Below are 12,617 nucleotides of genomic sequence, written 5' to 3'. Positions count from 1 at the left end.
ATATTTCTTGTTAAAGACAATTAATTGAAAATAATATCACAAAATAATAAAATTTAAATCGTACATTCAGATCTTATATACAAACTAATAATTTAATCATAACATTTGAAAATAGAACATGTACAAAAGGAATAGAACTAGACCATTCACCTATATAATGCTTATCTATTTGTGTTTCAAATATCACATTTCCATCTGCTTCAATTTGAATCCCTTCCAAAACAAGTTATCTAGCCCCTGCGTAAAAATATTTAAATGACCTCACCTCCACAACATTGAGGCAATGTTTCAAAGTTTCACAAAGCTCAGAAAAGTTCATCTGACCTAAATACTGAATTAACACAGCAAAAATTCTCTCCATTTCTACCTTGTCAAGACCATTCATATTTTATTCACTTTAATTAAGTCACTCCTCGATTTTTTAAAACTCCATATCTGGTCGGCATGGACAGGTTGGACCAAAGGGTCTGTTTCCATGCTGTACATCTCTATGACTCTATGACTCTAAAAGCCCTACCTTCAACGTATTCTCATAAAATAACCCACTTATTCCAGGCATCAACCCAGTAAACCTCCTTTGAACTGACTCCAAAGCATTTGTATCCTTATTTAAATAAGCTGTAACTGCATACTGGACTTGAAATGTGATCTCATCAATGCTCCATTTAACCGAAGGTCAACATCCTTACATTTTTATTCAGCTTTCCTGGTAATACGTTGTATCTTCCTATTGGCTTTCTTGATTATGTGCTGCACACTAATCTTTTCTTGCTCATTCATGAGAACATTACTGAAGTTTAGTTTTCCACTCTTCCTCTGCTTTTTTTATTCTCCCTGTCAAAGTGAAGAACTCCACATTTTCCAACATTATATAGTTATGAAGTTGAAAGCATGTGCTGTACCTTAATGAGCCAGAGAATGCTTTTTCTGAACTAAGAAATTACAAGCACCTGTGTATATATGACTAGATGGCTGTCCCAGAGTATACTAGAAAATTGAAAATGTTTCATTTGGCTGTGAAACGGGTACCTGAGTTTTGGTTGCTGCTTTGCCAGCAATTTGAATTTGGCAGAAGTGATGTAACCTAAAATACAACACTCACCGCCCCATAATATACAGGAGTCATATCTGGCATGAACACTTCAGGATAAACATTCTTCAAATACCAAGTGAAGTTATGACAATGTAGACGCTGTTTCAAATCTATTCTTTCAGTAATATCTCCATAAGTTTTCTGTAAAAAAAAGCAATAAAATATTACAGAAGTTCTGGCGAACCAAATCAATAATATTGTCATAATTCATGAAAGGATTTAACAACAAGTGCTTATAGGTCTATTCAGGATGGGTTACAATTGATGATATTCAATAGCTGCATGACCTTGAATAAGTTCTGCAATGGGCAACTCGCATTCCCGTACGTGCCGAGGATGGCCCAACCAACTTGTTTTTCTGTACTTGCTGTTTGTTACACTCTACAGTATAAGAGTTTCTTTCAGAGTTGTTGGACTTCACCTTGGACCAGGTGCTAGGAACGAACCCAAGCCTCCAGACCAGCCATCAATTAAGGGGTCCCTGATGGGCAGAAGGTCTTGAGACTTATTGCTTTTTTTCCCCCTTTTTAAAAAATTACTTAATAAAACATTCATATTTAAGCAAACTGCTGTTGTCAAGTTTTCTCTTACTACATTTAACCAAATCCTAAGAACCCCTTGGATACACTTTGTTTTCAAAGACATTTTTAGCGACAAGAATGGGATTTGGGAAAATGTTTAAAGAAGGGAAAAGCAACTTGCTGCTACAGAGACCTTCTGTATTTTATGATGGAATGTGGCACACTCTGGATTCAGGTCTGTAGCTATTTATGTTTGCATAGTTAGGACCCTTTAAAGAATGGGTAATGGTTATAACCGAAGAGAAAGAGAACTGGAGACCAGATTTCTGCACTGTACTAGTTCACTGAACCTTGTAGAAGTGTTAACTCTTTGTGATCTGGTTTGAACACACCTTTGTTGGTTGCTAAATGTTGTCTTGTACAATGTGTGTGTTTTTGTTCCTTGGAACTCGAGATCTAGGAATACTTTGAAGTTAATTTTGTATTTTTGGTATGTATGGTGACTTGAAAATGTGGTGTGTGCCTGTATCAGTGTGGAACAAGTATGGTTAATGTAATGTCCTTTTAAGAAACCATATTTACCTCTGACTAACGCATCTAACACTGTGGGCAAGTTAGCATGGCCAATTCACCTGACCTGCACATATTTGGATTGTGAGAGGAAACCAGAGCACCTGAAGGAAACCCACGCAAACACAGGGAGAATGTGCAAACTCCACACAGACAGGCGGGAATCGAACCCAAGACCCTGGTGCTGTGAGGCAGCAGTGCTAACCACTGAGCCACCATGCTGCCCATCTTGGGTAAATTTTAATGACAGAAATTACCGTGTTTGGAATTTCATTTTGTGGCCAGAGTAAACTTTCAAATACTATTTTAACACATGATTGAATCTATAATTCCAGATGAGAAGACTAACTCATTGTAAATGTACTTTGGTGCAAAAATACCCCAAGTGATAGGAAACTGAGATGTTGAAAAAGCAACTCTCTATGGGAAAGGAGTTCAGAAAAGATAAATATAACAAATTAAGAATGGAAAAGTCTATTCAAGTATAACATACTTATTTCCTTGCAGGAGGAAGAGAGAGGGATGACAATTACATGCAAGAGTTTACATCCCATTTTTTTGATTATGTATTAGATTAACACTAACTCATTCTGCTTGGTGTGGAATGGATGAAGGTTGTTTATTTTAGTTTAGAAATTGGAGAAACTGAATGCTAAACCTGTTTGCAGACCTTCAATGTCGCAACACAGTCAAGGATGGGGCACCCTCCCATAAAGCTATTCATCAATAACATTTCAGTGGTGGGGAAGTACTGTGAAAACATTAATTGTGTTGTGTATCAGGAATCTCAAAACCACTGAGCCTGGGTACACTTTTGCATATCATGACAAAAACTGTATTAAGACTCAAATGCCCTAGTATTCTAAAACATTTAAATGGAAAAGTTAGCTGAAACTTTAAAGGGATTCTGGGAAATGATAAAGTGCATGCACAGCCTCAGTAGTTTCAATGCATGAAAATGGTTAGCGACTTTGAGGGAGTAAACAGAATATTGATTTTGGACAAATTTACACAGATATATCAAGTATCTAAAATGAGATATCAAGTAACTTAAAAAATGTAGGTCATCTCAGAAAGATCAAACAATATACAGAGGAACCTCAATTATCCGAATATCAATTATCCAAGTTTTGGATTATCAAAAGGACATCTCAAGGTCCCGATAGAAACATTATATCAAAGAGATGTTTCCAAAATGAACTCTGCTCATTGAAATGCTGCTGAGAACAGTCATGGACGTCAGTGGGAGCTCAGGCACTGTCTCTAAGTAACTGACCGCCCACCCTCTCCTTCCCCACACTTACCCTGGAGTTCTACACAGGAGTGTACCCGAAACTACCCTTTCCCAGATAATCTCTCCAACATTGTCCTGTACAGGGTGGAGAGTGAGTGAGTGAGAGAGTTTTTGACACTCACCCCCACCAAAGGCAGCAGCAGTCTTACTGTTGGTGTCCAGATTGGCTGCCCCAGAGGGTGGGGAGGGGGGCCGGCTGGGGGTGGGTTTGGATGGGGTTGGGGGCAGACGGGGCTAGTCTGGTGCCTTGTCTCCTAACCAGGGAGCGGGCTTAGCAAGTGTTCACTGTGTCAATTCCATTGAACTGATGGGGGTGGGGGGAGGGGCAGGGCTTCAGCAATGCTGCAGGTCCCTTACACACAAGTGTGTCTCTGCTCAGAAACAAACCCTGAGGGAGCAAGGCAGGCAAAGCGAGGAAAAGGAAACTTGAGAAAACTCAGAGCCCCAGAGGACAGGCTAATTAACCTATTTATCTGAACAAAATAGTGCCCGCCCATCTTATTTGCATAACCGGGGTTCCTCTGTATTTGAGTTCTGTTTCAAAATGTTACTTTAAGATGAAGTTCCTTGGACTACAAATCTCTCCAGATCCCTGGAAATACAAAGGTAGTAATAGTTAAGTTGCAAAATTGGATGAAATTAAGTAATTAAGGGTGGAGACTGGTGGCAGAAGACAAAAAAATAATAGATTGAAACTACAATTGAGGTCAAAATGCACTTTAGTGAGAAGGATGTTTAGATGAGAGCACTAAACTGACAACTTTTTCTTGGTGATGTTTGTATCTTTGTCTTTCTTTTTAAGAAAGACTGAATTGGTAATCAAGCGACTACCTGGGCATCGTGACTGTACAGAGAGATAAGTAAAACCTCAGATCATTTGATAAGATCGCATGCGAGTCCAGAATGCGTGACATGGTCTTGGGATACCGATGCAAGTGTGCAAAAGTGAATGTTACCTTGGAGGTAACAAACATGAGGGAATACCTGTTTAAAAAAAAATACACTGAAGAACTGGTGTCAGACATGTACACCTACTTGATAAAAGGATTAGTGTGGCCTTGAAGAGTACAAAAACAGTTTAAACACTACAATATTAACATACAATCCATAGAGAAACTGACACTAAAACAATGAAAGTTTTAGTGAAAGGAGTGTAAAACTAATTACAGTCAAAATAAAAAAAAAATGTGATTGGCTATTATGTCAAAATGTTACAGAAATGAAAGAATATCGAGTCTGGGAAGAGCAATAGTGGACTGAATGAAGGGGCCTATTGGATGACATATGAATGCCACACCTTGAGCGTTTGTATGATGCACGTAGTTGTGTTTAAACCAGTAGGTGAAATTGTAATCTATTAGGACAGTTGGTGTATGTGAAAGAAGGCTGAACTAAGACTCAAGTGGTGTAGGAGTGTAAAGGAACCTCAGGGAAAATAAAAGGCTGAAGGTAAAGTCTGATGAACATTAGAGCTGTATTGTTTGATACTATTTACAGAAGAACCTTGATTATCCAGCATTTGGTTATCCGAATATCTGATTATCCAGCAAGATTGCAAGGTCCCATTGCTTGGCTATGTTATCCAGCATTCAATTATCCCAAATTCAATTAACCGAACAAAATACTCCCCGCTTCTGTCCTTCGGATAATCAAAGTTCCTCTATATATTGTAGCTCAAAGCAGGCGCTTGCGTATTGAGGTAGTTACCACTCAAATGATAAAATCAATCATTATAAAATTGGCAAGGAAGGAAACAGATTGAAGAAATATCCACAAGATGGATACAGATGGAGAGCTGGAGAAATTTTGAGTCCATGTATATTATTTTACTGTTATTGGGTGAGGTGATCTGTGGATCAGGAACTGGAGGATAAAAAAAGACAAATTAATGAACCTGAATAGGGAATATACTGAATTTTAGAGCAAATTATGTAATTAGATTAACTGAACCATTATTGGGAATGAGAAAAAAGTTATTTTTGAAGGGATAAGACAAGTCTTAGGGCTATTTAACTATTGCAGGAACTTTGTAGAAAATTACAGCAAACTAGCTGGACTGCTGCAAGACCTTTTTGGAAGCTGAGAATGCCATAGCAATCATTAATGCCATAGCAATCATTAATGCCATAGCAATCCATAATGCCATAGCAATCATTAATTTGATGATATGCCCTATTATTACAATTTTTATACTGATGGTTATTTTCATTGCAGTTTAGGTTACATACTCTTATTGTACATTCTCATGTGGCTGTCGGTGATTTGCACCTGCATATTACATACGCTCTCAAATATCATTCAGGTGGACTGTATCGGATGGGTTAGAATTGGTAATAATATTTGACAGCTGCATGACCTTGAATAAGCCCTGCAATGGGCAACTCTCATTCCTGTACACGCTGAGGACAGCACAATCAACTTTTTTTTGTACTTGCTGTTTGTTACACTGTATAAGAGAGAGAGTTTTGCTCAGAGTTGTTGGACTTCTCCAGGATCATGAACGGTGCCCGGAACCAGCCATTAATTGCGGGGTCCCAGACTTATTGCTGTTTTTATCCCTTTCCTTTTCCATTTTTTTATTACTATTTAATAAGTGTTCATATTTAAGCAGATTGCTGTTGTCGAGTGATCTCTTAAGTACATTTAACTGAATCCAAAGAACCCCTTGGATACACTTGTGATCCAAGACAAGGTCAAAGTCTAATCACAACATACAGTTGGCATTAAAATATTTTCTTCTGAAAATTAGGAGATTTTCATCACGCACCTAATTCTCGATGAATTTTTACTCAAATCATTGTACTGATCATACTTTTTAATAATGTCTTTGACATTAGTCCAGATCTTCCAGTCTCCAGGTAGCTAATACACCAGAGAATGCCTCTGAAGACCCAAGACACAGCCTCTCTGGGAATTGCCTGGGAAGATTAAACTTATTACGCACCTCAGGACCCTATGAATATCTCCAACTTTGACTTACAGCCAGAGATCAAAGTCAAAGATGTGGGAGAGATCCAACTTAAAACCAACAAAAGCTATATGGATTATCACAATATCTAATACCTGAATATCTATACAACATGGATGAATTCTTCATTGGGATAAAAAGCAGTCACATAATCATACAGCACAGAAATGGACCCTTCAGTTCAGCTCATCCATGCCAACCAGATATCTTAAATTAACCTAGTCCCATTTGCCAGCACTTGGCCCATACCCATCTAAATCCTTCCTATTCATATACCCATCCAGATGCCTTTTAAATGTTGCAATTGTCCCAGCCTCCACCAATTCTTCTGGCAGTCCAATCCAAAACTAGTGTCCTAAATCAAAACAAACAAAGCTATGAAGATCTGAGGGGTGATTTGGTTGCAATAGACTGATTAGCTTCATTAAAAGGCATGACAGTGGACAGGCAATTACTAATAGTCCATAAATAATGCATGCATTGCAACAATTATACATTGAACATATTTAAGAAATAAACAGATTTATAGGAGCTAAAAGATGTCATATAGTGTTCAGGAGAGAATGAGTGTATGTCATTAAGGCTTAGCCATAATTGATGAATGGCTGTGTGGGCTTAATGGGCTGAATGATCTACTCTTGTTCCTATTTTTTATGTTTCTATGTTTATGTTTGTGCCAGCTAAAAAAAAAGCAATCCAAAGAATAATGAATCATATCCAACAGGTCTCCTACGTTCAAAAGATTGATCTCTATAAATTTATTTTTAAACTTTGTAGTAAGGGAATAATAGTTATAATTTTGCACTACAGGTCATTCTGCTATAATGAATATTTGATTAACACAAATTCGCTGTAATGTGATTAACAAATTGGGGACACTGTTTCTAAAGCACAAACTTTTAAAACGTCTTGGCTGTAACACGATTACATCGCCAATGCTTTAAGCACTGTTTCTAAAGGGCAATTTTCTTATAATGCGGGGTTGCACCAGAACACAACTATCATGTATTAGAAGAACTACCCCATATCCTGTCCAGCAATGAATACACACAGTGCATAGAGATAAAAGATTCTGGAATCCTAAGTAGACAAAAAAAAGGCTGAAAGAGCACAGCAAGCCAGGCAGCATCAGGAGCTGGAGAAGTTAATAGTGAGGATATTAACCTTTCTTCAGGGCAAATTTGATCTAGTCCTGAATAGGGTCAATGTCCACAAAGTTGACTTCTCCACCTCCTGATGCTACCTGCTTTGCTGCATTCTTCCAGCCTTCTGTTTGTCTACATAATGTCTGTATGCATTAACAAGTGAAAAAATGCCAGTTTCAGAAGTTCAATATTGTCTTTTTGAGGTGACCTGAATTTTAAAAGTTGATCTGATAATAGTCAATCTTACTGAGAACATTTTGAAAAAAAAAATTATAGTACTCATTTTCAATGCCCAGTATTATATTTGTTTTATTTCCATAACAGTAGCAGTTCAGCTTCAAAATCAGACTGAGAATTTTCATATGGAGGAGTGCAGACATTTGTATGTGGGCAGGGAGTGAAATCCCAGCACAAGCTTGTTAGGAAGCCACCTCCAAACACATTTCTATATTAAACTGCACACCTTAAGTTACTTGAAAGCAACCTCTAATTCTGCATTGCTAAAAACAGCGATACACGCAGCATATTGGAAGCCAAACAATCTCCAGATAGGCAAATCAAATTAAGAGTTTTGTTCAGCAGATTTACACTACCCCCAATGCCTCTCAACTTCAATCGCTGATGCGTAGATTTAAGAGGCATTGCAGAGTAAAATGCAAGTGTGTCATCAAAATTACCCACACCACAATCAACTCTCCACAGAATAAGAGTCACAAAATTGTTACTGTGCAACAGGGATAAGTTGAATTATAATGTCTGCACTTAATAGGTCAACAAGCATTTCACTTCATGCAATTCTCTTGCCTGTAACAATGTTGCTGTTGCCCATGGCTGAAATGACAAATTGGCTATTAGGGGTTCTCTTTTTAACAGATACAGAAAATCAAAAGAAAGCTTAGCTGATTTACCATTTCATACAGTTCAACTCATGGCCTTCATAAACATACAACAAAATGCCTCAGTATTCGTAAGATGGGACTGAAATGGAAACAGTAAGACACTGATAAGGCAGCTCAGATAAAAATTCTGACAGAAGATTTCCAATTTTTTATATGAAATAGAAGGGGAAAGCTTGACCTAACTGAGATGAGGCTTTTTTTTTTATTAATTACATATTAGAATAGACACGTTTACATAAGAATAGAAGTTTAAATTTATTAGATATTGGGAAATTAATTTTTTGAATGCAGTTAGCCTTGGATTCAGAGGCTGGCTTTGATAAACACCCTGAAAGAAACCTTTTTCTCCTTCAGAAAGACTAGAACAACAAGATATAAACAATATAACCTCATAGGAGTACCAAGAAACAAATGACATGACAAGGGGAGCAGAAACAATGTTGAAACGGGGTCACTATGACTGACAGAACAAACGATTGCCACTTTGTAAGTTAGATAAGAGGGAAGCTGTTCCAGAAATTGTTAGCTTTGTCACAGTATCCTAGTATTAGGTTTAACTATGCATAATGTTATATTAGAGGTGATAATATCATTATAATATAACAATTGTTAAAAATTAATATCCTTTTAATTTTTCTGTACTTAGAGCAGCAGGGATTAAGAATTGCATGGCTGAATTTGAAAAGTCATTATTAATAAGTGTACCATGTCTACGAAGGGGCACATCAATCGGTGTTGGAATGTGGTCAATAATTATAAGAGCCCAAGAACAGGTGAAAGCGGATCTGGCAAACAACATGAGTTGTTGGGAAGACATAAGGTGGACCAAAAAGTTGTCCATCATTGATCAGGTATTCACCAAATTGGATGTGTAGGTCAGAACGAATGTGTCAAGCACTGAAAGCAACGTTGCGTGTAACCATTGTAACATGGTTAGTATAAATAATCTTTATTGGCAAAGGTAAAGTATCACTGACCTCCGATGGGAGCTGTAATTAAGGGAGGCAACTGGGCCTCACATGGAAGCCAAATTCAGAGTGGTCTCTGGCCCCTCCAACACATGGTAAAGAAGCTTCAAATAAATATTGATTTGTGCTACTGAACCTGGTACTCAGACTCCTCTTTAAAATCCCTCGCAAACATACTGCACATTGTAGTATTTAACAATGAACAAATTTCTTTTTGAATAAATCATTGAATGTGCCTCAGGCAGCACATTCCAAAACCTAGCCAGTGACTGTACCCTCTCATTCTCAATCCTTTCACCAACGAAAACAGTTTCTGTCAATCTATTAAGGGACCTCATGATTTTGAATAGCTCCATCAGATCTCCTTTAAGCCTGCTGTTCACATTGAAAAAGTTAGGCTTGGTATTTCTCGGCATAGACAAGCTTGTCTCATTTTGCAAATGCTTAATGAGAATGTTGGCATTGGAAGGAACCTTTCAAATGTTAATTGGACTCAAAAAATGAGTTAAGAGCATTAATTTGACTTTACATATTTTAGATAGCTTTATTGACACTTTCATTTTTTTATTTTATTAGATTCCCTACAGTGTGGAAACAGGCCCTTTGGCCCAACAAGTCTACACTGACCCTCTGAAGAGTAACCCACCCAGACCCATTTCCCACTGACTAACGTACCTAACCTATGGGCAATTTAGCATGGCCAATTCACCTAACCTGCACATCTTTGGACTGTGGGAGGAAACTGGAGCACCCAGAGGAAACCCATGCAGACACAGGGAGAATGTGCAAACTCCACACAGAGAGTCACCCGAGGCTGGAATAGAACCTGGGACACTGGTGCTGTAAGGCTGCAGTGCTAACCACTGAGCCACTGTGTAATGATTGGAATTCCGTGATTTAGACTTGAATATATGAAAGCATGGGTTTTTGAGCCAGTGACATGTAGGTTTTAGGTACGTGTGGAGTTTAATTATTCATTTCAAATCATTTCCATAGACATGGTGACTTTTTTTAAAAATGCAAGTTCTTTTTCTTTCCTCCAGAAGTATTATGTTGATCAGTTGATACAAAGTTTTAAATGTTCGCCCCCTGGAGAAGGCAGCAGTCTTCTTGAATCACAGTGATCCATGGATTGTAGGGACTCTGCCTTTAGGAGGGAGTTCAAAGTTTGTGAGAAGATTTGTAGCTCGGGTGCTCGTTGTTGTGGTTCATGAGCAAAACCAATGTAGTGTACAAAATCCCATGCAAGGACTGCACAAAACACTACATCGGACAAACAGGAAGACAGTTAACGATCCGCATCCATGAACACCAACTAGCCACGAAACGACACGACCAGCTATCCTTAGTAGCCACACACGCAGATGACAAGCAACATGAATTTGACTGGGGTAACACTACTATTATAGGACAAGCCAAACAGCGAACAGCCAGGGAATTCCTAGAGACATGGCACTCATCCACAGATTCAATATACCGACCACTGCAACGGACAGCTGGAACTCACAACTGGAAGCGGCAGATGCAAACCACTACAAATGCCGGAGAAAGGATCACAGAAGTGCTTCACAGGAGGCTCCCAAGCACTGAAGATGTCACCTAGACAGGGGACGAAACATCTGCAACACAAATTCCCAGCTCAGCGAACAGAACCACAACATTTAGGAGGGAGTGCCTATATTTTGATCTAGCAATAATGAATGAATAGTACCATGGTTTTAAATCAAGATTGTGAGGGACTCAAAGGATATCTTGCAGATGATCATGTTCCTGTGCCCCTGCTCACTTTGTCATTCTAGATATAGAATCCATGAGTTTGGAAGGTGCTTTTGAATTACTACACTGCATCCTTTAGATATCCACATACTACCACTGACATTTGTTGGCAGTAAAGGAATAGTGAAGGTTATGTTTGGGGCCACTTTGTGCTGGGTGATGTTGAGCTTCTTAAGTATTGTTGGAGCTACACCCATCCAGGCAAGTGAAATGTAATTCATCATACTCCTGACTCATTCTTTGCAGATAATGGTTGATAGGTATTTGGAGACATAAGGTAGATTATTCACTATAGAATTTTTAGCTGCTGATACTTCAATAGTCACAATGTTCATATGATAATTCAATTCAGTTTCTGATCACTGGCAATTCAAAAGGATGTGGATTCTGGGGCAATCAATGATCATGCCGCTATTAATTGTCAAGAGGTAATGATTAGAATCTCTCTTGTTGGAAACAGTTATTGCCTGGCACTTGTGTGGTGTTAACCACCCTAAACCTGGATATTACCCTAGTGTTGTTGCATATGAATACAGACTGCTTCAGTATTGGCATCTCAAATAGCGCTTAACATTGGGCTGCCATCTGACCTTATGATAAAAGAAAGATCATTAATAAAGCATTTGAAGATGATTGGAACTCTCTCTCTACCTGACTTAAGTGGGTGCACTTATAGTGCGGTGACAATGTCCTGACTTCTGAGCCAGCCTGCCCGCCCAGATTTTAAGAACTACCTGTCCTAGAGTGATTTAACAACATTGCCAAACAGGCTGATTAGAAAATATTGAACCTGAAAAGCTCCTGCAGTGATGTCCTGGGTCTGAGAAAACGGACATCCAACAATAACAAGTTTCCTTTATGCTAAGTATTTTACCTCGATTTCCATTAACTCCAGTTTTAATGGAGGCATTTGCCAGCACCTGGCCTTTATCCCTCCAAACCCTTCCTCCTCATATACCCATCCACATGCCTTTTAAATGTTGCAATTGTACCAGCCTCCACCATTTCCACTGACAGCTCATCCCATACAGACACCACCCTCTGCGTGAAAGGAGTTACCCCTTAGGTCCCTTTTAAATCTTTCTCCTCGCCCTCTAAACCTATGCCCCATAGTTCTGGACTCCCCCCTCCTCAGGGAAAAGACATTGTCTATTTATCCTATCCATGCCCCTCATGATTTTACAAACCTCTATAAAGGTCACCCCTCAGCCTCCAATGCTCCAGGGAAAATAGCCCAAGTCTATTCAGATTCTGCCTATAGCTCAAACCTTCCAACCTTGGCAACATCCTTGTAAATCTTTTCTGAACCCTTTTAAATTTCACAATATCCTTCCAATAACAGAGAGACCAGAATGGCATGCAGTATTCCAACAATGACCTAAC

At 38.6% G+C, this 12,617-nt stretch overlaps 1 protein-coding gene across 4 annotated transcripts in view; it reads right to left on the bottom strand.

Moving 5' to 3' along the window:
- Positions 1–12,617, bottom strand: part of galnt3 (UDP-N-acetyl-alpha-D-galactosamine:polypeptide N-acetylgalactosaminyltransferase 3 (GalNAc-T3)) — an 82,167-nt gene that overhangs the window by 5,419 nt on the left and 64,131 nt on the right. For all 4 annotated transcript variants that reach the window (XM_072579504.1, XM_072579503.1, XM_072579506.1 and 1 more), the window contains one exon: positions 1,103–1,234. In XM_072579504.1, the coding sequence (XP_072435605.1) occupies positions 1,103–1,234 (132 nt within the window). The remainder of the gene's footprint in view (positions 1–1,102; positions 1,235–12,617) is intronic.

This window comes from Chiloscyllium punctatum, chromosome 10 (genome assembly GCF_047496795.1).
Source record: "Chiloscyllium punctatum isolate Juve2018m chromosome 10, sChiPun1.3, whole genome shotgun sequence".
Lineage (NCBI taxonomy): Eukaryota > Metazoa > Chordata > Chondrichthyes > Orectolobiformes > Hemiscylliidae > Chiloscyllium > Chiloscyllium punctatum.
Note: the sequence above shows the minus strand (reverse complement) of the source record. Positions and strands in the feature narration are given on the sequence as shown.